This window comes from Pleurodeles waltl, chromosome 8 (genome assembly GCF_031143425.1).
Source record: "Pleurodeles waltl isolate 20211129_DDA chromosome 8, aPleWal1.hap1.20221129, whole genome shotgun sequence".
Classification (NCBI taxonomy): Eukaryota; Metazoa; Chordata; class Amphibia; order Caudata; family Salamandridae; genus Pleurodeles; species Pleurodeles waltl.
In genome coordinates, this window is record NC_090447.1 from 1,531,582,342 (window position 1) to 1,531,607,055 (window position 24,714).

At 45.9% G+C, this 24,714-nt stretch overlaps 1 protein-coding gene across 5 annotated transcripts in view; it reads left to right on the forward strand.

Annotated features, from left to right (window-relative positions):
• The window catches only part of LOC138248932 (cystathionine beta-synthase-like protein), a 147,621-nt gene extending 123,181 nt beyond the window's left edge, over positions 1-24,440 (forward strand). For 3 of the 5 annotated variants that reach the window (XM_069202962.1, XM_069202960.1, XM_069202959.1), the window contains exons 14-16: positions 119-227; positions 17,469-17,553; positions 21,427-24,440. In XM_069202962.1, coding sequence (XP_069059063.1) covers positions 119-227; positions 17,469-17,553; positions 21,427-21,560 — 328 coding nt within the window. In that variant the 3' untranslated portion in view covers positions 21,561-24,440. The remainder of the gene's footprint in view (positions 1-118; positions 228-17,468; positions 17,554-21,426) is intronic. The other 2 variants (XR_011194663.1, XR_011194664.1) reach the window with 2 other exon arrangements.
• The last annotated feature ends 274 nt before the right edge of the window (positions 24,441-24,714 follow it).

A 24,714-nucleotide genomic window follows, 5' to 3' on the forward strand; every position in this document is an offset into this window, starting at 1 on the left:
GAAGTTAGTGGTACATAAACAGGTAAAATGGATCCATCAGTAAAGGGCCATGCTGTGTTCATCACCTGCACCCTGGGCACCTCTGGCCTCCCTAACTCTGTCTCTCTTTCTTCTGCAGGCTCATCCTGGGGATGGTGACACTCGGGAACATGCTTTCGTCTGTACTGGCAGGAAAAGTCAAACCTTCAGATCCTGTTAGCAAAGTTAGCTACAAGCAGTTCACGCAGGTGAGATGGAAGGCGGTGTGTGCTTCACCCATGGTGAGGGCATCGGTGGGTTGAGGTTGGAAGGGGCTTCTTGTGGTCCTCGAGCACAGCTCCCAGGAGTCGTAGAGGATTGTTGTGTTGTACTTGTTTTGGGATGAGAGAGGTGCAAGAAAGACTGGGGTTGCTGGCCAGTGTGACTCTTGGTTTGTATTGAATTGTAAGGTGCTGGGCCCTGGAAGTTTTAGGGGCCATCGGATTCTCAGTGCACAGTGCTCAGGATGACTCGAGCTCGTATTGTGATGTTGGGGCTCTTTTGTCTGCGGGAAAGCTGAGGAGGGGGGTTCTGAGTGTGCTGTACTGAAGTGTTACTGTGGTTAGGAGTCGAGTTTGTTATGGGCTCTGTCTGCCCTGTGCAGTTAACTGCAGTAATCTCTTCAAAAAGTGTTGACCAAACAGGACCCCCTGGTAACAGAGTGAGGCCATGATGGTGCCCATGAAGGCACAACTGCAGATTGGAATGCATGTTTTTACTGCAGGATGAGTTGTCAAGAATGATAGCTGGGAAGGGGCAGAGTGACTGATTAAGCTCTGTGCTCCATGTAGGAAAGCGTGCAAGGACTTTCTGGGAGTACCTGGAGTTTGTGTCAGCAGACCTCGCGGACTGAAGTCTCTTCTTAAATCTTTTCTTTTAAACTCGGGTGACCAAAAATAAGTTTAAGATGTCAGGCTCCTTTCTTAATATTGTGTGTAGTGGGGGGTTTCTCTGAGCATTCCCTTCGACCTGCACCTTAGTTGTCTCATTAGCTCTACGCTTCTTTGCCCATTCTAGAGTAGTTCGTAGACTTCCCGGCGCGCATGGTTCATTGTTTCGGAGTGCACTTCTCTTCCTCTCTCGCCCCGACTAGACATTAGCACTCAAGGCCTTGCTTTGTTAATAATGGATGGAGGAGATGTGTCCTAGTGCTGTGTGTGAAATGTGATATTTATTTCTCAACTGGCTTGGTTCCGACCTCCTATGTTGCTGCGAGTGTAGGTGTTTTTGAAACATCAGCCCCTGGTAATCACCGGGGACGGCAGGGTGGTCTATGTCTTGGGACAGCCCCAGGTTTGCATCTGTCAGTATTTTTTTTATTGTGGCTAAGTTCTTCTGCATCTCCTGTCCACCTGTAGCAGAATAATCCTCCAATTTGTAAAGGAAACAGGAGATACTGAGGGGGAAAGGGAGACGTGCATTCACTGGGTCATTGATACCATGATTCATGGCTTACATTTGCATCTTGTCTTTGTGCTTAAAGTTTTATTCTCACAATACATTCAGTGTAGTTGTGAATAAGTGTATTGCAGCCTCTGGCTGCCTTTGCACCCTCCATAAAAACCATGTGCCCAATAGTAGGTAAACACGTACGCCAGGAGCTGCAAGACTTCTACAGAGGGAAGAATGTACTCTGCCAGAGAGCTGGCCTAGAGTGTTTAATATATCTGGTAGTAAACTCATGAGGCGGTGACCGTGGAATAAACTGATCTACTGTATTTATAACCTGATACTATTTCCTACAAGGAACTCGCCTACTGACTCAGATTCTCCTAGCCATGGAGACTGAGAGGGGTCCTCTGTGCCAGAAAGGGTCTTAGAGCATTCTTGCACAGCCTAAAACTTGCACCTTTCAAATCCTGGGCCCTGCACGTGGTCCTGCCTGGTCACATTTATGCTTGCACAGTGTCCCTAAGTTCAACTTTCAGTCTTTTGCAATCACACAGCACATATTTAGAGACAAAACGTGTGAAATGGCAATGAACTGTAGGGCAAAGCGTACAACCCTAAGTTATGTTCAATTGCTCCGCTTGTTCAGCAAAATGGGTTCTTCGCGCGAAGGTGAAAAAGCGAAAACATTCCCGTTAAAGATGAGCCTTTTAAAGGGACAGTAGAAGGTAAGATGGGAAGAGGCGATGAGGAGTCAAGAAGTAGCTTCTGATTTCTGTCCAGGACAGCATCCTTGCTTGATTTAGGTGTAAGATCTGATTGGAGTCTCCCTCGCTGCTAAGTTGAAACCTGCGCAGGCGTGCAGCCACCAACAGAAGGGAACATGGTTAAAAATTACACATTTGAAGAGTATCGGCACCGGGGTTTTTCAGAACTGTCAAGACTGAAATTCATGTGGAACAATACTTAAATCAAGGGCAGCATTTAGAGTGAGTTGAAGGGGGTCACAGTAGAGGTCTTAAGGGGTCATTCCGACCCTGGCGGTCCAAGACCGCCAGTGCTGGGGACCACGGAAGCACCGCCAACAGGCTGGCGGTGCTTCCCTGCCCATTCTGACCGCGGCGGTAAAGCCGCGGTCAGAAAAGGGGATCCGGCGGTTTCCCGCCGGATTTCCCCTGCATGGGCTGAATCTCCATGGCGGCGCTGCAAGCAGCGCCGCCATGGAGATTCCGACCCCCTTCCCGCCATCCTGTTTCTGGCGGTTTTTACCGCCAGGAACAGGATGGCGGGAACGGGTGTCGTGGGACCCCTGGCGGCCCCTGCACTGCCCATGCCACTGGCATGGGCAGTGCAGGGGCCCCCTAACAGGGCCCCATAAAGATTTTCACTGTCTGCTTGGCAGACAGTGAAAATCACGACGGGTGCAACTGCACCCGTCGCACCCCTGCAACTCCGCCGGCTCCATTCGGAGCTGGCTTCCTTGTTGCAGGGCCTTTCCCGCTGGGCCGGCGGGCGCTCTTTTGGCGGTCGCCCGCCGGCCCAGCGGGAAAGCCAGAATGGCATCCGCGGTCTTCTGACCGCGGAGCGGCCATTTGGCGGTTCCCGCCAGGCGGACGGCTCCCGCCGCCCGCCAGGGTCAGAATGACCCTCTCAATCTCCTCTGGACAGGGGACTGTGGTCAGCCTGATTGCAGCCGCGCACAGCTAAAAGATGTGTCAGTGAACTCAACAAAGGAGCATAAACTCTTGAATAGGAGAATTACTAAAGTGTGAAGAATTCTGCAGCCCACAGGGAAATTGCAGCATTTGTGGTTAGAATTTAGAATACCAGAGATCCTCTCTTCACTGCAGACACTAAGCGATGCACATAGGACCTGAGCAGGTATGGAGGTTGGTTGTAAATTGGGAAATGGAGGTTAATACATTTGCATTATCTGTAAAACTGCATATTGAGTGTTAGCTTCTAAAATGTTTGTAACCTAGAAGAATTAGTGGTGAGATTTACATAAATGTCTATAGATCTGTAGTACAGGTTTATATCAATACTTAGCTTCGGGGTCAAAGACCCTACAATGGCTCCAGGAGCCCTTCGAGGTGGGCTGCATCTTTGTGCCGATAGGTTAGTCTTCGAAGGTCAGTCAGTGGAAAACCAAAGTCTCCTACCTTGAATAACAGGAGGAGCCAATTGGTTCAAAATCTATTTTATCAAACCCTCTCAAGAACATAGAGAGAGACTTCCTTGTAACACCAAAGATAATTTAATTCCAGAAAAGTTTGTCCCTCTCGAGCGAGCCAGCACTCCTGGGAGAGGTAGGGTTGTATCTCATTTCATATTTAATTTTTTGTTGGTGTTTTCTTAGAACTCTTCATGGAGTATTTAGTGCAGTGCTGTAGTGGAAGGGCACGCGTGTAGGGAGGATGTGACTCTCTGCTAGGCACAGTCGCCGGTACCTCAACCTGTTACACCTTGATGGCACCTTGAAAGGTATGCAGACCTTACCAGTGATGCCCCAGAAACCCACATCAGCATTTCCCTTAGCAGCTCGGCCGCTCTGTGCCAGCGAGAATCCCTCTGTAGGTAGTGTAGGAGGTCCACACTCAGCTGATGGCTGCCAGCTCGTGATCAAGGGCTCTGTTTGCCTTTTACTGCACTGTGGCCCTTCCTAACCCTCTAAGACGCGTGAGAACTGAAGATGTGTGCCTGTGTTATGCAGGGCAGATGTTCTCCCTGACCCCTGGTGTAGAAGAGAAACTAGGAAGCACGCTTTGGCAAGGTGGCAGGCTCGAGAAGAACATCAGTTCCCCCTACATGATGAAAAGGGACTGAACCAGGGGTGGCTGGGAATTACTTGTTCAGGCACAGGTGGGTACACACATGAAGGTTAGAAAGGGTTCTCTTCTATGCTATGGGGAAGTGCTCAAGTACCCTCTCTGGCCAAGAGGAAGTCCCACTAGTCCAGAACAGGGGTCTCCAACCTTCCTTGTAATAAGAGCTACTTAAGTTAAATGAAAATCATGCTGAGCCACTACCAGTGGTGACCACCCCAACCAGAACTGTCAGTGGTGATCACATCTGAACACCAGGCAGGGCTTTGAGCAGTAATGTAAAAAATGCTTTGACAATTTGAAATGACTGTTCATGGGTAATACATTAGAGCCAATCTCCCTGGCACCAAGGTAAAAATATGAGCCATAAATCTCTCCCCAAAAAAAATCACAGCTTTAAATGCATTTTGAAAATGCATTCATTTTTCTTCAAACATCTGCATATGAACTCTGGAAATTATAAATTTTCATTGTGAATAAATACTTTTTAATTTTGGTATACATATAATATTCAGCCAAGTAAAAACCTCTATATTAATAGGATGGGCTGCACACTAAAGAGCTACTCGCAGGTAGCTGGAGATCTACTGGTAGCTCACATGCTACTCGTTGGGGACACCGAGTCCAGAATGACTCAAATGAGCGATCAGCAGTCAGGGCATCCTTAGAAACTGATGCAAGACTGCAGAGTCGCATTACTTTTTACTGTCTTTTCTACCTTCCAAAAATGGAATTTACTCTGCATTGGCCTATTTTGAAGTGCAGATGACTAGTTCAACTGCACATCTTCTATTGGGATATGGAGCTCCACCTGAAGGGGGTGTCTTTAAGACGTGGGTCTTTGTAGCTTTGCAACACAAGAAGATTCTGGCCTGTCCTCAAGTCTTCTAGGAAAGAGTCCAGAGGCAGGACCGGAGTGAGCTTGGTTTACGGTTTTCTTGTGAGCTTGATTTACAGATTTCTTGTTTTTGCTGTGTTGGATGTCCTGGGCCTGTTACTGCTAGTTTCTCGGGCAACATGAGCTGGTAACAAGGGCTAGATTGTTGTGGATGAAGGGAGGTTACCCGAAATGACTGGCTCTGAAAGTAATGTATCCAGTCTCAAAGGTGATTTGTGCTCTTAGGAAGGAGCTTGTGGGAGACTCTTCAAACCGAGTCTTTAAAACCAGGCCATATTCATTACGAGGATTTTATGGCAAGGAGTGATTTCTGTTTGGGTTTCTTTGTGAGGCTTCTGTGAATAGATGTCTAGGAGATCGTCCTGGTTGGGTGTGTTAATAGTTCCAATAACTTTAAACTTGACTATGGTGCCTCTGACTCCTTCTCAGATATGTTTTAGAGGTTGTCCAGGCCTTTGACAGGTTGATGTCATCTTGAAAGTGTGTGCATCGTAGACTTATTCTAAGTATTGGACACCTTCCCATTAATTGTATTTTTGTAGTTTGCAAAGTGCTTTCCCGGCTCCAAAATGTTTTTCTTTAGAGAGGTTTACATTTCTTCTGAAGTGTCCTAGACTGTGTTAAGCTGTCTCCTGCTTTATGACAGACCAGGGGCTTTCTTGGATAGATACTGGTCTGGATTGGAGTGCTTTTGATGGTTTGGCCATGGTGTTTCTGCGTCTCTGCCCTGGCAGATGTATGTTTCTTGATGATTGATGTGTGCCCAGTGCTGTTGCTCCTTCATTAGTAATATAATGTGTAGTTTGTATTTTTCTTCAGGCTGGCCATCCCTCTGCTGGTGACGGCTGTTTTCCGGTGCGTCCCTCACGCAGCTGGTAATGGTACCTGCCCCACTTTCTCGTGTCTGCAGACCCTTCTCCCCACCGCACGCCCCGCATCCTCTTGTGTTTCGAAAGTTCACCCCACTCACTCCCCCACCTGCCCTATGCTTGTTAGCCAGCTCTCTGCTACGTTATGTTTATATTTCTTTGGTTTTTAATTTCTCATCGCAACCCCCTTCATTCTCACTTCCTGAGTTACTTACGCACGGTGATGGAGCCGCTGTGCGACTGCTAGACGGCTCCTACTATGTTGAAAAATACAGCACCAGGTTTAACATCAGCTCTTCTTGGATATTGATGACGAAGACCATAAAATCATGAATTGTTGTGTTTTTATGTTTTTTACCTGATTCAGCTGAGGCGTCGCCCTCCTGCAAGGTTTAAGGAGATCGGCTTCTATGATGCAGAAGCCACAGTCTGCTCTTTCAGTGATCAGAAGGTTAAAGCTACGGGATCACTAAACTGCCCCAATGGGGTCTTTGTTCAGAAGATCATTGGATCTTTAGCCGGCACCAATTCTTTAAGTATCTCAGGTTGACTTTCAATGTCAACTGCTTTGTTAAGAACTAGTTCTGGGAGGTTTATTCTTTTTTTTTTTCTTTTTTCTGTATTTCGGATGAGCCAAGTCTAAAACATGTATACATATTAAAAGACTTTGGGCCTGAGTTAGATCTTGGCAGATGACTTACTCCGTCACAATAGTGAGAGATTTCCTGTCACTGAAATATAAATCCCATTATATCCTACGATATTTATATTTCGGCGGACGGGATATCCGTCACCAGTGTGACAGAGTAACTCATCTACCGAAATCTAAATCAGGCCTTTAATCAGGTCTCCAACATCACCAGTGCCTGGGATTTTTTTATTTTTATTTAACCAGTTTAAGGGAATTATGTTTTTCAAAGTTTGCTCTTTTACATTCCTATGTTCTATAGACTGACTCCTTGTGTGGTACAGAATTCAGAGTCAGAATAGGGATATTCAGTCAGATCAATACACGCTACGTACCTGTGACAACACAAGGGCTCTCGGGCTTTGCACACAAAGAGCAAAGGACTGTAAACCACCCAATCAACTTATGTAGCCTTTGCAAACTACAACTACAGTGTGTACTTTCTTTATGCAGCCCCCCCCATGGCAGCCATAATCAGTTAATGTAATTTTGACTTTTAAGTGATGAGAACTTTTTTCAGTTAGAGAAAGTAAACCGCCTAGTTCTCCTGAAGGCTCACTCCATGCAAGATGTATTCATGTTCTCTGCAAACTGGTACCTGGCCCCATTTATAGCCATGAGTCTCTCTCAACAGGTAAGGTCTTGTTTAAGTTTAAGCCTGCAGAAGTCACCTTGTTGTTCAAGAAAGACTCCATGGATCCTGAATTTCTTTCTAATTACCGCTTATCTAGCAGAACTATTTGAGAGAACAGTTTTTCAAAGCTGAGTCCAACAACTTGCTGCATCCTCTCCAAGTTGGTTTTCGCTCAGGGCGTGAGCACGGAGGCAGTGGTGATTCTAATATTAGATCATCTGCCCCGATTAATAGATGCCAACCTTCCTGCAAAACTGATTTTATTAAGCCTCCCAGATGTTACTCGAACATTTAAGAGATGTAGGCATTGATTGCCAGCTCTCCACTTGACAAATTGAATTACTGCTTAAGTTTGTTGCTTCTCAGTCCACTCACTGTCTTGCGAGGATCCACAGGGCCCAGTTTTGTGTTTCCTCCTCTTCAACCTACAACACTCCCTTGCTTAGATGATACAATGATGTAGTTTTGAGCTGTGCTGATGACACCTCAGACTGTATTAAAATCCCTGCGATTCTGAGGCACTACCCGGCCAGTTCCACTTCTTTCTACTTAGAATGCTGAAAAAGATGTGCCCATTTTTCTCTCTCTCTCAAAGTGTTGATTTAGAGCACATTTATTTCCTCCTGGTTAGACTATTGTCGCGCGGTGTACCTGGCTCTCCCTCCGTCGGATCCACAAACTTCAAGTGGTTCAGAATTATGCTGCAGAGGTGACCCTTGGGCTCCAAGCCAGAGACCATTTTTCTCAGGCACTGATCTCCATTCACTAGTTTCCTGTGTTAGGTGTGCTTTATGTTTTTAAATCTTTGTCTAGTACACAAAGTTGTCTATGCCTCTAAGAAATTCTTTCTTGGCCAATTGTTTTACGTTCTATCAACATTGGTGACTTTTAGATCTAGTAATCTCTCTCTTGGTGATCACACGTTTAAACTTTCTTCACTGGGAGGCTGCGCTTTTTAAATTCCCACAGACTGCCAAAAGAATAAATAACCAGTACATATTTTGAGAGTGCAGATTCTTGACAGGTTTAGAAAAGCCCTTAAACTTCGCTGTTCCCGAATTCACAATGAATTTTTAGTTGTGCTAGGGTGGTAAATTCATGATGTTTCTTAAGTCTTTGCTTCTCACATTTGATTTTTGACAGTGGCAGGATAACCCTTCTATGGTGGCCGACAAGCGCTCTGTAAATCCATATTCACAAAATTGCCTCAGCAATATGTGACAGCTCTAATTCTTACTTTCTGGAAGAACCAGTATCAGCAAAATTTGATCACAGTATAAGAAAAATCTGACTTGCTCCTATAAGTTTATCAGTCTAGAAATTCAAGTTCTCCAACAAATTTTATGCTGTAGTAAAAAGCACCTTTGTCAAGCAGACAACCGTTGTCCATGGAACATAGCTATATGTACACATATGCTGAGCTCTAGTCAAACTTTCAACAAGTTTGAATACAAGACTTCCCAAGCCATCTACTCAAATGACACAGTATTTACTTTTTTTATTTTTTATTCCATGAAGGTCTTTTTGTTAGAGATGCGAGTTTCACTACTATATTTCAGTGGCAGAGTCCTGCTTTTCTTCTGATATTCTTTGAACGTATTCCAGTTACTGTCCTATCTCCCAACCCAGCATAATTCATGAATAGGAATGAACATGATTGGTGACTGGCAAAACTGTGTACAATGGACACTTAGGCCCTCCTTACAAGTTTGGCGGGCAGCAGAGGCCGTCTGCCAAACTCGTACCACAATCAGGCCGACTGTGCGGCCAGAACACTGCCGGCCCTGTTAGTTCACTGCAGGGCCGGCAGGCGGAAACAGCATTTCCTCCTGCCGGCCCTGCGGTGAACAGGGCCTTAACATCGCCAACGTGGTCGTGCGGCTGGTGCAGCAGCACCCGTCACGCTTTCCACTGCCCGTAATTCAGACAGTGGAAAGCGTGACAGGGCTGTCTATGCCCCCCGGCACCCCCTTTCTGCCAGCTGTTGCATGGCAGGGCTACTGCCATGCAAAGGCTGGCAGAAAGGAGACTTGTACTCCCCAGGGCAGCGCTGGAAGCAGAGAAGGAAGGACCCAAGAGTTCCTCTTTGAAATCAGACATGTACTACTAGACTTCTCAGTTAAATATCTTCTGATGGTCGTTATGCTGTAGAAACATAAATTCATACACTGTTATGTTTCATACCTCTGGCACACATAGAGCCTTGGTGGAAGGTAACATTCAGCCCTGCAAGGCATCCAGCTGCCCAAGCACCCTTTGTGTTTAAAAAACAAACAAAAAAAAAAAAAAATTTATTTACTGCCCAGGAGGAAAGCACTGTTGACCTGTAAAAGATCTGCCTTTATTATACTTAAGCGTTCACAAAAATGTAAAACGCTGGTGATACCGGTGGTATGATGGGTTCTTAAACTGAGGGGCCTGAGGTCTTGCTGCAGATGTGGAACCTCAGTTTGTTCAGGATCCTTTTTAGACCCCCCCACCCCCCTTGCATTTAATGCATATACATTGGATATTGTTTTAACCTGTAAGACCGACTGTTAGCAAGAGTCAGTGAGCTGCAGGTTTGGGTGCGACTTGTCTTTCACAGTATTTTGGAATGGTGAGATTTTGTAGAACCCCTCTTTAGGAAAATTATATCTAAGCACCATCAGGATCAGACGAAATGGGGGAATGAGTCCAGAGTCCATGACGACTGAAGTCATCATGTTACCCGAGTACGACTACTACAGATTAGCTAGACCTCTTCGATAGCTCACATATGCTCTTCCCACAGGATTCAAAGCTGAGACCACTACTTTTATTGGTGTACATGGTGACATGGCAGCCACATTGCCTCTTTGGAGGTCAGCGCCCATGAAGTGGGAGAGAAGACCACCAAGGCAGCTTGGCCTCGAGACATCGTTAAGACCTGTCTAAGTTTTGATGCAATGACTAGAAGCTGCCTTCAGTGCTCTACAGTTCAGCTCACCTTCTCACCAAACCAAATGTTTCTCACGGATATTTTTAACCGCAGATGCCTTACCTTGTGAGTATTTCCCAGGTGCCAGAGTGGATCTGGAAACTTGAAAGTAGTAGTCCTGTGTGCTGGTAGGTGGTGGTGTGCATCTCCCCACAGACGTCGTTCTGCTCTTGAAGTGAGAATTGGAGGCGTATAGGTGCACCACTCATGCGCGCTGAAATCAGTTTCCTTCTTTCTTTGCCTTCAGACCCGGATCCGGAGCTACTCCTCTGTCTTTTGCTGAGTTTTTTCTTGACTTTCTCCTCGCAAAATGACAGAGTTTAAGGCTTTTACGGACTTTGGCGAACAGTTGTCTGTGACAGATCCCCACAAGGTATGCCTGTGGTGCCAGAGATCAGAACACGACTCCAGGACCTGCAACTCCTGCATTCAGATTGTCCAAATCCCTAACAGGCCTGCAAGCCTAAAGCATTCTTCTTTTTCTAGGGAGGGTTGGTGGCATCATCCCGCCTAACCCAGAAAAGAACAGAAATAAGATCACCAGAGAGACCACAAGTTTAGCCCGATCCTAAAATATTGCCTGCAAGAGAATATCATAGATTTTTTTTGTTTTTAATAAAGACAACATTAACAAATCAGTATCAAACAAGCCCCCTTTAAATCCAATTTCCATCCATCTCTCCACACTTACCTGATTGCAAGTCAAAACCCAGTGAGCATTTTGGAAAATATGCTCTCATCTATAAACCTTGCCAGCGGCCTCTGAGGCTGCTACTCACATGCCGTATGGGACATGGTAACCCAAAGTTTTGCCAGCTGTCTTGGTCAAACTTTGGGCATCCCTCACACTGACTGTTCAGAACGGACGCAATGCAGCAAAGTTTGTCATCCACTGTGGCTTGGACACAACTGATGGTTTAGGTCAGGCAGTGGAATGAGTGTAGCTCTTCAGCGCCACACCTGGATGAGGTTTACGGGGATTTCACGGGGATGTCCAGGCATCTTTAATGGGCAGGCCGTTAGGTAGCTCTCACCTTTTTGGTGAGAAAGTGGAATTAGCTTATAGAAAGCAGGGCCACAGCATCATTCCTTGAGTCTTCTCTGCCCCCTCTAGACAAATCCATCACCAATTTTGCCCCCTCCGTGGCTATAGCAGTGGTTGCCAGTGTGGCCAATTCCAGACCCATCTGCCAACCCAGCAGGTCTCTGAGCCTTCTTGTGGCCAGAGCCGCAGCGCCATCTACAAAGGTTCCAAGTTTAGAGACCTGCGCGCTGTCCGTACACCACAACCCTGTTTAGTCCGAATGCTTCCTGACCCTCTGTCCCAGAAATGTCCTGTAAGGTTAAGCTGTGGCCATGATGGTGCCAGATGCACCAGGTTTGGGCCTCATTCTATGGTGACACCACAGGGGGGAGATATTAGAATCTCTAAATCCTCATGAAAATGTTTGAGGCGATTTAGTCTTGCAAGTTGTGATGTTTCAACAATGAAAGGTCTTCGCAGTAAAGACCTTTACCTTCCAAAGCAAGACTTGTACATGTCACGACAACTGATCCTGGCTAAATCTACGGTTTTGTGATGCTCAGGGCTTCTTAAGTGGAGTCTGGTGGAGCAGTGAGTTATCTTCTCTAGAGCAGTCTCCAGAAGTCCTGAGCTCCTGTCATGCTTTGCCAGCAGTGCCTCTCCAGGTTACCCTGTTCAGGCCATGAGGTGGGCGCCTTTCGGTCTCAGTGCACAGTACGTACAGACCAGTGGTCCTGCTGCTGGTTTATGAGCACACAGTGGGCTTCTTCCAAATTAAATAGAAACCGACCTCTTCTAAACTTTTGCTCTGCCTTTTGCTTTGGTACAAATTTCAATTTTCCATCCCACAAACAAGTTTTGTTTACAGCTTCATCTACCTGCTTCTTAACATCCATCCCTGTCACCCTGACCCTTGACCTCTCAGACCCTTTGTGCTGCTTTCTCCCAGTGACTATTGGTTTGCCAGGTGAGTGTTTAACACAGGAGCTGTTCTTCCATTCTGTGACTGACCCTTAACAGTGTCGCTGCCCTGCATGTGCCACAAAGAACTCTCAAAACACTAGCTTTTCTTATTAAATAAACCTGCATTACTTTACCGTATGTAATGCAGTGGCAGTACTGTGTAGCATAGTGTGCACTCCTTACCACAAACACATTAGTAGCTATCATAGTAACTGGACGCTCAGAACCTCCCACTGAATAGAAAGGAACTCTCATTGTCATGCGTCGCACTATACTTTGTAAACGCCTCTGTGTAATGTGTGATAAACCTAATGTTGGTCCTGCTTGTTATTTACAAAATTAATTTATCAAAATGGCATTTGGTCTGAATATTCTGCTGGAAAGTTATTAACCATGAAACTGTATTCTTGCTTAAAGGCTGGTATTTTTTTAAAATGTTTCTGTTTCCAGAGTGATGTGGCGTGACTGTCTGCTGCCTCCGATATGCTTTTAAAATAGTGTCCCTTGTACGCGCGTCAACCTTGCGGTCTGTTTCTACTGTCAGGCAGCTGTTGTGTCGGCTGACCACACCGGGAGACTGCGCGTAGCGACTGGGCCACCCCAAAGAAAGCGAGTTTGCTTTGTGTGTTGGGCGCATTACTTTGATTCTCCCTCATTTCTAGCTTTTTGTGGGGAGCTCATGTAGACATTATTCTATCCCTCGTCAGATGTCTAGTGGTTCATAAGATTCATAATTCATGGAAGTGCGCTTCTACCATCTTGTGTTACCAGTTTCCATTTGGACATTTTCGTTTTGACACCGTCACCTTACGTGTCATGGCTCGCTGAGACGTCTGCTCTGCTTTCTCTTATGATGACAGATGAGATGTGACACTACGCCTCACTTTTTTGCAAACATTTATTTGGCTCCATGAAGGCTGTCCCTGCAAACTCTGATACCATTGCACAGAGCAGAATCACTATCGCCATACCCTGTATGTTTGTAGCATGTGTAGCTGTAGGTCAGAGGCTTGGCATTCTCCTGCCAGCTTGTGTTAGCCTCAGATGTATGCAACTTCTTTTTGTTCAAAGATGTGTTTCAAGTCAGGAGACGTGGTGTGATGCCTTTTATTAGTATGTATTGCGCATGCGCACTGACTCCATGTTTTTTTTTTCCTTTTTTTTTCCGCCATGGGGTTCAGACGTGCACTGAGTGGGCTCCGAGGTTGTTGTGTTCCTGACACATTTTTCTTTGGGCCTGTACGGTTACTCCTCTGTCCCACTGCATATGGTTTCACCGAGGCCCATTCATCCAAGATGAGGCCACATAGCATTTTCAACACCGAAGCAAAGCACCGCTCCCAAGTGAGTCGAGCGTCGAGGCCCAAGCATGGAAGTCAAGACTGGGCAAGCCATGGGCCCTGGGCCCCCACCGCTTTTGGGCTCTGGTCAGCACTGACAAAAGGTTTCAGAGTCCACCAAGCCTCCAACCAAGGGCATCATTCCTCATCTATTGAGTCCCAGCTACTCCAAGGGCGTAGAGCACCAGACGTCCCATTTTGAAGCAACCGCAACTCCTCCATCGATGGTTGCACATACAACAGTCCCGGCTGAAATCAACCTCAGCTCTGAAAACCGCCTCCGCTCTGAAATGCCAAGGGCGAAAGTTGGCACCTTGAGACCAGGACTCTTTATGAAGCATTCAACATTATACAGAAGCACCTCTTCGTTCACCTAGTCACTGGCAAGACCTCTGCAAACCCACCTCCTATGCCAGCCTCCGAGCCAAGTCCCCATCAAAGAAAATTCTCCTTCGAGGGGGTAACCTCCTCCCAGGCCTCCAATCCTGGAACCAACACCCAGGATGTGTAGGGTCACAGCCACCAGCCCTGTCCTCGTACCACGTAGCCCACCTCTCCCATCACCTTCACTTCCTCCATGCCCCCCTCCTCCACTGCCTATGCCAGAGTCACCAGGGGGGTCTCCCTTTTCAGTTTCACAGCCGGGCTGTCCCTGTGGGGCTTTCAGCTCTTACAATTACCAGACAGGTGAAGGTCCCAACTACAAATAGGATTCAGGCTTGAAACCGCGAGTATCATGTGTATCATGTGTATGTGAACGAGTCAGTGGGAGGTGAGAGAGAAGGTAGAACCCACTGGTGGAGAAGAGGTGGTGGAGCGGTTATAATCGACTGGTGGGGAAGAGTTGAGAGAGACGTTAGGAACAACTAATGAAGAAGAGGTGAGAGGGATTAGGAGTCCCTGGTGGGGAAGAGGTGGGAGAGTGGTTAGAAACGACTGCAGAAATGTAACTATAGATTACTAAAAGATCGGAATGCAAATCAAGACAGAACAGCAAATAAACTTGAGCTTTTTAGCAGACGTTGGTAAAAATATAAAGCAGGAATAATAGTTCATTTGGGATAAAAATATTCCCTGGAAATATTTACTAAACAATCAAAAAGGTAAATGTGGAATTCTTCCAGATAGTGGCCTTTATCGTGTCTGTGTGCATAGTGGGCTTTGGCGAGTCGTGTCCTGGTGGGTTGAGCAGGTCTCTACCGATGGTGATGGCGCTGACGGCTGAAGATATCCTCCTTATGCAGAATCTGAGGCAGGAAATTCTGAAGGAAGCTCTGGTTCTTCCGGTTTTGGGATGTTGAAGGCACAGACTTCACTCGTTTATCACACTCTTCACAAATGCACCTCTAGTAGTCTCAGCTTTTAGGTTTTTCTCAGACAGTGCTTCTAAAAACATCTTAACACAACACGAACTAGCATTGGTTTACTTTGCGCCAGTATATGTCTGCTGTATTTGGAGGATAGTGCTTTGAGGCGATGGGTGTAAGTTTCAATGAACTCTTTCTGGTGCTTGTCCCTCAAAGATCCGAGGGGGTCTGCCCAGACCTCTTCTGCTTCCAGGGGTTAGAAGGACGAGCTGTGCAGCTGCCAGCCAAGGCTCCACCTCGAGCACCTCTGGCCAGGTGTACTAAGAATGTATTCTTTACAAGGGGTTGTGGTTTACTCACCGTCTTTTACCAAATACATTCACAGTTTGATAACTGTCCTATGTGCGAATAGGTCACTTCACAAAACACTAAATCGTAGTTGTTGCACTTAGATCTACCTCATAAATATTAATGAGGTAGTTTGCAAATTCCGGCCCACTATGATTTGCTGCCATCACTATGACGGTGGCCTGCTGTGACCAGAAGCCCCTGATTTCTGTGATTGGTTTTAAATAAAGCAATCATTATTTTTAATGCAGCTCGGTTTTCTTGAAGGAAAAACGAGTGAGTTTAAAAAAATGAAAAGTTTCATAGACCTTTTTTAGGAGTAAGCAGTGGTCACATGCCTACTCCTTAAAAAAACTTTTTTAAAAAAAAACTATTATTTTCCACATTTGCAAATGGGAACGAATTCATTCATTCACTAATATATTACATAAAGAATTTCTATTTGGAACAGACGCCCTAAACGCACCCCTTCCAAATACCGATTTGGTGTGGATTCCTAAACCCAATGAACGATTCAGGAAACCTTTTCTGAATTGTTAAATGGACTTAGTGTATTTGTAAAAGGGTTTAGCATTTGCAATCCCTCAAATTTATCAAAACTTTCTACGGGAGTCCTCTGGCGATAAAAACAAGCAGAAGACCTCATTGTTTCAGAGCACCACATCAGGAGACGAGCAGACCAGTTCCGGATGCTTTCTTCACTCGAGCATGGGCTCAGGCGTGTAGCGGTCCCTCAGGTGGTCACGGTGACACTTCTCAGGTTCATTTTTGAATCCATGAGTTGTCTGCTGGCTTCATGTGGCTAACTCTCAACCACACAACAGACTGGACACTGGCAACTATCAGTTTGCTTTGTGGCCTGCATTATTTTATGCCACACATGATGCTGTCGGCCGATCTGACTGCAGTCTGACATTTGATGGCATCTGGAGGGAAAGCATCTGCATTACCGTCTCGCTTCAAGCTACTTATGTCCAAAAGTATTTGAAATGGATTACTCATGGAGCACACAGCAGGATGTGGGAGTCTGGACTCCGTATCTCTCTTCACAAGATCCCCTTACTGGTTCCCTCTATCATGAGTTGAATGTTTGTATGTGGTGTCAGAAGGGCTGCCTTGTGATGTTCTTTGTAAGGTAGTTTGTGAAATACCTGCCAATATTCCCCTTGCACTCCATGCTTTGAATCTGTGTGCCTTGCCTCAGTTAAACCCTGTAGTGAGAGGAGACTAACAATATCTGGCCCTCAGCTGATACCTGTGGAACCAACTACCCCTGTATGTGGGAGACTCCCTCACTGCTTGGTGTTCACAAGGCACTAGAAAAATGTAGAACTGCTGCTTGATAAGTTTGATGGCTGGTTTGGCTTTTTGTGGTGCTTAATTTACCTGCTTCGAGCATCATTCTTTCAGTTGAATTGTAACGTTCGCTGCTCCAGTGCTGAGAAATAATAGAAGGTTGGCGGCTACGATATTCAGAGATCAATGTTTTGTTCAAGTCCAGATCTGTAAGCAAACCTGCACGTAGAGAAGAAGATTCCATGCACCTCCTACACACTGTGATGTATAATCAACCTATTGGGTGCAGTGGTTGCAATCTATAGTGTTTGCTCATTTCCTGCCACCTCACTAGAGAGGTCTTCTGGTGACAAAGCCGTTATACGTACTCCCCAGGAGAGACCGTAAAGGCTAACCTGGAAGCCGGTGTAGACCCTCGTCTCATGTCACTCAGAGGGCATCTCCACCTCTGCCAAATGATGAGCAGCCTGTCAGAATTGTTTCCCATGTACTCTGAGCTTCAGCCATGCAGCCAGACACATGTTCCTGGGTCACTACATGCTGGGTGCACAGGGGATAGACAGACCTGGTGGAAAGGGGTACAGCGTCTGCACAGTCGCTTGTCGCTTGAGTCATCCACGACACTTTATCAGTCACACGCCCTCATCTTTCCTCATTCTTTCCCTCAGAAGGTATGCTACATCATGCAGCTAAATACAGAGGTCCATGGCCTGATTATTTCAGTGGTGGGCTCGAGATCACTCTTACAAATACGGTTGCCCACTTAGCAGCCAGTGAGCCATGTAGTGTCTGTACATGCAGCCCTCTTGGATGAGATGTATGATAGGCTGAAGTTCATGATTGGGTTGTAGGGAGGGATGTTGAAAGTGTGCACTGTTATTCATTTCAGTTTTTTCTTTGCTCCTTTTAGGTTCGTTTGAATGACAACCTGGGCAAGCTCTCACGCATCCTGGAGACGGACCACTTCGCGCTGGTCGTGCATGAGCAGATACAGTGTAAGCTGAAGCTTGAAGTGAATTTTGGGGTGAACCGTCTGTGGAGTGGCTGACTGGCTGTTGTACACACTGCACAGTTGCACATGCAAAGGATAGAAAGGAAGATTCCCAATTCTCTGCTTTACATGATGTAGAAAAGGACAGAGGGTTGAGCATGCCAAAGAGACCAATTATTGTCAATCACACCTAGTATTCTGTTACACTTGATGTTATACATTCAGAGCATGACCTGGCATTCGTTGTAAAGTCACATGTGCTGCTCCAAGTTCAGCAGAAGGTTAGGTTTACAGGAACATAACTGGTCTCTTTACATCATTTAAAGGATTTCTCCGAATCTACCAGCTTTCCCTGATATTTAGCCGCTTGTACTGGGCATGTTTCCTACTTTTGGTTAATTTGAAAGGAGCAAAGGACTGGAGGGGGACAGACACCAGCTTCATGATTCTGATTGCATGCTCTAGGATCATTTGTTGCTTCCATGGTTAGGTTGGAAGAAGTCATTTCTAGAGGAGACCTTAGGCCAGGATCAAGATGAGGTCTTTTTCATTGTATCTTGTGCATTCAATTTTCTTGTACTGAGAAATAGAATACATTTTTTCTTACATTTCCCAACACACCACTTCAAAATTGTAGCCCCACTAAAATTAAGTGCAATGGTAACTGTGAAAACAAACACTTTATTTTTTTTAACAGATAGTAAAAATAATCTGAGTAAAAATAACCCCTCCCCTTAACACACATCAGACACATTTCCACCAGTGACACTAAAGAAATGTAATCATGGTGGGTAACCCGTAACTCTGTTTCATTTACCCCTTACACTTAGCACTATAACCTTAACCATAATCATGTAACTAAACTCATTTACCCTTACACCTATGCCTCAGCCCTTACTCTCCAACTCTTTACCCTTAAACATGTAGCCAATCCGCTTAACCCTAAGCCCTGATCAATACCCTTTACCAGTAACCCATAACTCTAGACCACGACCCACCTGTACCCCAACCCCTTAATCCCTGTACCTCAAGATCTTAACTGTATAGCTTCAACCCTAACCCCTACCTTATATCCTCTTACCCTACAGGGCTCAAAAAATCTACTTGACCACTCGCTATGGCGCGTCATTTTTTATGAGGTCGAGCTATTTTTACAACCTACTTGCCCCTTCTGGCGAGTGGACAAAGAACAGGTGTTCTTTTCAGTCAAAAACTGAATTGGCAATTAGGATGCCTTCAGATCTTATGCTTGTCACATTTGCTCTGTGTTCAGAGACACAGGTCAAAAGTCAGTTTGTCTTCTTGCAATGCAAAGGATTTTGAAAGGTGAACTCTCTGACCTGTGTGAAATGGAAGGCAGTGGGTATCAGGTCTTTCATAACACACAACATTTATATAACTAAGTCAACTTAAGAAACATTTCAAAATATATTCTAGTAGCTGTGAAAGACCAATTGCTTATACTTGTGTGATGAAAAAAATATTTTAATAGGACGAAAAAAAAGTCAGAACACTTTAATTGTTGATGTGCAAATGTTAAATATTTTTTCTGAAACCTAATTCTCACAGATTATTGTTAATACACTATATAGTTTTATCAGTAAATCTGCAAGTTGGTGGGATGGTTTTTGGACATTTCTTGAAATTTACTGTCTTTAAATGACATTGCGCTATCACATCATGCTTTAGTAATATATTTATTAAAAGTGAGTGTTTAAACATAAACTGAGAAGCACTCCTGCCCTGATCGCAAAGCTATTAGTAAACTAAGAGGCAAGTCATGCATGGACAATGTGTAGTCTATAGGTGGGCTAGATTTATAATACATGGAGCAAACGTTTAGTGTATTTAATCAAACAAAAGAGGATTTTTTTACAGACGAAATGCTGAACTCAGATATTGGAAGGTGCAGTCATGTGAAAATGAAGAAAAACGCAACTGTAAAATACAATATTTGAATTAAATGAAATGTAGATTTATATAGCTCAGCTTATCACCCGTGAGGGTCTGAAGGCGCTGTCCATGGGCACGGGAAGATTAAGTGATTTGCCCAGAATCACAGGAAATTGCACTGACGCTGAGGCTCGAACGTGGGTCTCCAGCTCCAGAGGCGGTCGCTCCGACCACTGCGCTACATCCTAGGATGACACAATTTGAGACCCGTTTCCGGGTCAAGTACATTACAATTAGGTCGGGTAGATTGTTCAAGCTACTCGATCTGCAAGTCTAGTAACGTTTTAATGATTTTTCGAGGCCTGCCCTATATCTTTCTCCCCTAAACCTTGACCCCTTCACTGCTTTCATCCGCTTCTTATGTCTGTAGGAAGTATTCCTTTTCGACGTGTTTGTTTTTAGAATTCATAATTGGGAAGTGTCCAAACCTACAGGTTTCCAGATTGTCTTGTGATTGCGTTCCGAAACCTACAATGTATCATCACTAGGGCTCCTGGTTTTATGGTATTTGTTTTTTTACGTTTCCGTCAGTATTTATCCATATGTATTTTTTTACCATCTTTTTGGTATTTATCCATATTTATTTTGTATTTTGAGAATAAATGGAGCTGTAAAATGGTATATTTCCACAATTTTTAACTCTTAGGCGTGCATGCATACGTGGATGCCTGTCACAGGGTAGCAAATTAAGCAGCCACATATAAGAAAGCACTACACGCACAGGTGCATATTAGCATTATATTACGAATGTTAACATATGCCTATATTTAATGAAATTTGTTTTTTTTAATTCCTCAATCTATCTACTCAGCATTTGCCTGGTTCATGAAAGACAGCATGGGGAGTCTCTCACAAAAAACACAATTTTCTGTATTTTTCCACTTTTAAAAATAAATATAGGCAGGAAACACATTGTTTTCTGTTAGTATTTATCTGTAAAAATCAGTTAAAATGGAAAACTGGGAGCCTCAATCATCACACAGACTCCACCTTAGATTGTTTCCTCCCGGGATTAGTTGTGTCTGCTCGTGCAGGTGAAGTTACGGATGATGGCTTAGTAGAGACGGCTGTCAACCACCTGCTTTCCATCCATAGCTGAGGCGAGCGCTGCCTGTGAGTCCACAACCCAATGAGCTGCAAACCATTGGTAATGGCAAGCCAGAGTGAGAGGAACCAAGCACTGGTGGGCAGGTTGAGACGGGGATATTGATGGGCACTGTGAGGAGCTTGGCACTAGCAGTAGTACCCTCTGTGGTCCTTCAGCAGTGCCGGACTATAGGAGGTTTGAGGGGCAGGTTTCACAGGACTCTACTCGACTGTAACCATGGCAGGCTGCAGAAATTAGACATCTCCTTTTATTAATAGCATTGATAGTAAGTGTGCCGTCACAATTGAATATCGCCCTGTGTGCTTAGGTTTACAAGGATCATCTGCCGTTATGAGGAATGCCGGATTAAATGGTTAATGACTTAGGGCTTGATTTAGAGTTTAGCAGATGGGTGACTCCGTCCCACATGTGACGGATATCCCGTCCTCTGTATTACGATTCCCTTAGGATATAATGGGATTGTGTTATGGCGGACGGGATATCCAGCATGTTTGTGATGGAATAACGCGACCATCACCAAAGTGCTCAGGGAGAGCGCACACGTATTTGACATCATCATTATTGGATGCCTTGTGTGGGATCGTTGACATCATACTGTGTGCACAGAATTGATGCTCAGTCCCTGGAGTGGAGTGTGACATCGCGTGCAGCTCACCTCCGTCTCCCCCAGTCACTGAGAGATGCTCTTTTTGGTTTTTTTTGGGTGACTTGGGCAGGGAGTCACCATTCCTCAACCTGTGGTCCTTGCCGGATTAGGGATGTTGCAGGTTCTGTTAGTTTGAATATCTCAATTCTCACTGTTCTTTCCTCTTTCAGACCACAGTGACGGCGCTTCCAGTCAGAAGCAGATGGTGTTTGGTGTGGTGACAGCCATTGACCTCCTTAACTTTGTGACTGCGCGGGAGCAAAACAAAAAGCTGCGGGAGAGGTGGCCTTCCGTTTCTGCATAAGATGGTGGCGCGAGTCAGAATGGCAGCCGAAGCCACAAGGACGCCTCGGGCAGTAGCTGCATTTTGCTCCGCCAGGAGGATGCTCTTACGTTCAACCTTCGACCATTTTTATTTTTCTGTTTAGTGTGTCACGAACCTGTGCTTTTCCTAGAAGCATCTCTTAATCTTAACTGTTACAAATCAACGTTTGCAAAGATGTTACGGCACAGCCTGCTGTGCGCGCAGACCTTGAATGGTCCTGTTACCGTCCACCTCTTGCTGGTGAAGGTGGTTGCTCTGGTGTACATCTGGAGGAATGCAAGTGACTTTGGGATTGTTTTATTTTCAACTGCATCCATTTAGAAAGTGTAAAAATCAGTGTCGGAATTTTGGGCGCTCTGGCAGTGCGGAGAGGCTCTGGAAGAGTTCCCCAGGTACCTCGCTCCTTTTCCTTTTGCTGTACGAGTGCGACAGTGATTGCTTACAAACGGAAGAACGTGTTCATGTCGAACACAACTGTGGTCTCCACTAGGTGCGTCACCTGCAGGGATCCAGGCTGGTGCTTGAACCACGTATTGTGATGCAGCACTGAGGCGGAGGGTATTATTGGCACTTTTGTCAGCTAACGGTGCCACAAAGAAAGTGTGATGTAGTATTTAATGAAGGTGTAATGAGTCTTAACGGGTGTCTGATTTCAACCTTTACTGTAATCGCTCCCAGCCCCTGGTACTTTTCTTGGTTTCACTAGAACTCCAACAGAGGGTCTGCAAGGCTTGGCATAGAAGCTTGTAAACCAAAGCCCAGCCGTCTCCAAGGAGAAAATCCACCAGTAAATTGTAAATGTAAATAGTGATCTGAGAGGCCTTTTCTGCTACTGTGCAGCTTAACCCCCTTTTGCTGCTTTTTGTTACTATTTACTTTCATCTCTCACCATCTCATGAGGCCTTTTCTCTTCTCCTGGGGCTGTGTGCCCCCGGCTCCACCCTCCCATGAGGCCTTTTCTCTTCTCCTGGGGCTGTGTGCCCCTCGGCTCCACCCTCCCATGAGGCCTTTTCTCTTCTCCTGGGGCTGTGTGCCCCCGGCTCCACCCTCCCATGAGGCCTTTTCTCTTCTCCTGGGGCTGTGTGCCCCCGGCTCCACCCTCCCATGAAGCCTTTTCTCTTCTCCTGGGGCTGTGTGCCCCCGGCTCCACCCTCCCATGAGGCCTTTTCTCTTCTCCTGGGGCTGTGTGCCCCCGGCTCCACCCTCCCATGAAGCCTTTTCTCTTCTCCTGGGGCTGTGTGCCCCCGGCTCCACCCTCCCATGAAGCCTTTTCTCTTCTCCTGGGGCTGTGTGTTCCTGGCTCTCACCCTCCCATAAGGCCTTTCCTCTTCTCCTGAGGCTGTGTGCCCCTCAGCTCCACCCTCCCATGAAGCCTTTTCTCTTCCGAGGCCGTGTGTGCCCCTGGATCCACCCTTCCATGAGGCTTTTTCTCTTCTCCTGGGGCTGTGTGTTCCTAGCTCTCACTCTCCCATGAGGCCTTTTCTCTTCTCCTGAGGCTGTGTGCCCCTGGCTCTCACCCTCCCATGAAGCTGCCCTTCTGTTTTGACTTTTATCATTTCTTCTTCCTCTTGGGATCTTATTTTGTGTTTGCTCTCTACCAGTTTATTTCCCATGAGGTCTCCTTCTTCTGATTTTCTGTGGGCCGCCTTCTCAGATTCTTGCATATGTCCTCCCTCATTCCCCTGTGCGTTTCACATTCATTTTCCTTCCCTTTCAGCTCTTCTCTCAATCCTGAGACCTTTGCTTCTTCTGTCTGACTTGCTCTGTACCACAGCTTTACTTTTCTCCCCTTAAACTTATCCTGTTATCTCTGTGTCTCACCATGGTTTCGTGTCCTCGGTCTGTCACATGCAAACCTTCTGCACATTTTACCGTTTCCTTTTTGTTCCTCCGGCTCATTTTCCTACAAAGCTTTTCTTATTCCCTCTGGCTGATTCCTAACCACCTTCCCCTCTGCCTTTCCCTTTGTCCCTAAATAGCTAGACTGTCCTTGGGCCTTTCCTCCCACCTCACGTGGCACTTTTGTTTTCCTCCAGCTTTCACTATGTCCCCCTTTCTTTCATGTTCACCTTGTCAGTTGACCTTCCTTCTACGCTTGTTTTCACCCCCTGCCCAGCTCAACTCCCCCTGATCTTAGGAGTTTAAACTTCCAAATACTTCTCGCTCTCTCTGAAGTAAGTTTGCTTCCGTACGGTTCCCTCCACCCATGAGACCCTTTTGTTCTTGCCCTCTCTCTTTACATCTGGGGGTATCTCATGCGAGGCCTTTCTCCTCCCACCGCGGACCTCAGATTCTCATTTTACCCTACAAGGCCCTTTGTCGTCCTCACCTGACGTGTGCCATTTCCTTATTACCTCTTCATGTGGTATTGGAGTTATGCTGCCCTCATAAGTGCTGTTGCCTGAGAGGCGGTTCCAGACTCATGTCAGACATCAAAAAACTTTGGTACTTATGGCTGCTCGCCTTACACTGCCGCGTGGCCTTAGGCCTGCCGATTCGCTGAATGTAATCCTGCTCCTAGTGGTGTTTATTTAATTTCCTGTGGTTCCACCACTGTCTTCCTGCTGTACTTTGAGGTCTTCTGACTTTCTTGAATGTAAGCGTGTTTGTGCTCTCACTTCCCTGCTGCCCTGGAAGGTGGGTGGTGGAAGATTATGTGACCTGTGTTTTATTTTTAGAATTCTTCTTGGTGGGTGTCTTTAAGGATGGCTGGCATGATGCAGACCTGACGGTGCACATGTTCACCGTAGAACAAATGGACAATTGACAAGCCTTTGCATAGATGTGTGTAATTAGCACTGTATTTCCTGTCGCGTGGAATCCTTTTTGGTGATAACAGTGAATAAACTTCCAAGCTTGTCTCTTTGTATTACTGAATTACTTGGTATTTGCCTGTTGAAGGATCACTGCTTCATCAGCCCAGTCCTTTATTTTCGATCTTTGACTCATTGATCCAGCCAACTTTGGCACTTGTTTAGATAATTTCCCCTAGACCCTCAGTCTTGGGCCTCTGGAACAGACGGCCCTCCTCTGTCTGACGTCCGGTCCCACCGTTGCCCCCTCAGTGTACACCAGTACTAAGAACAGGAGGCAGCAGATGCCAGCTGCAGTCAGGAGGTATGTATTGTAGGGT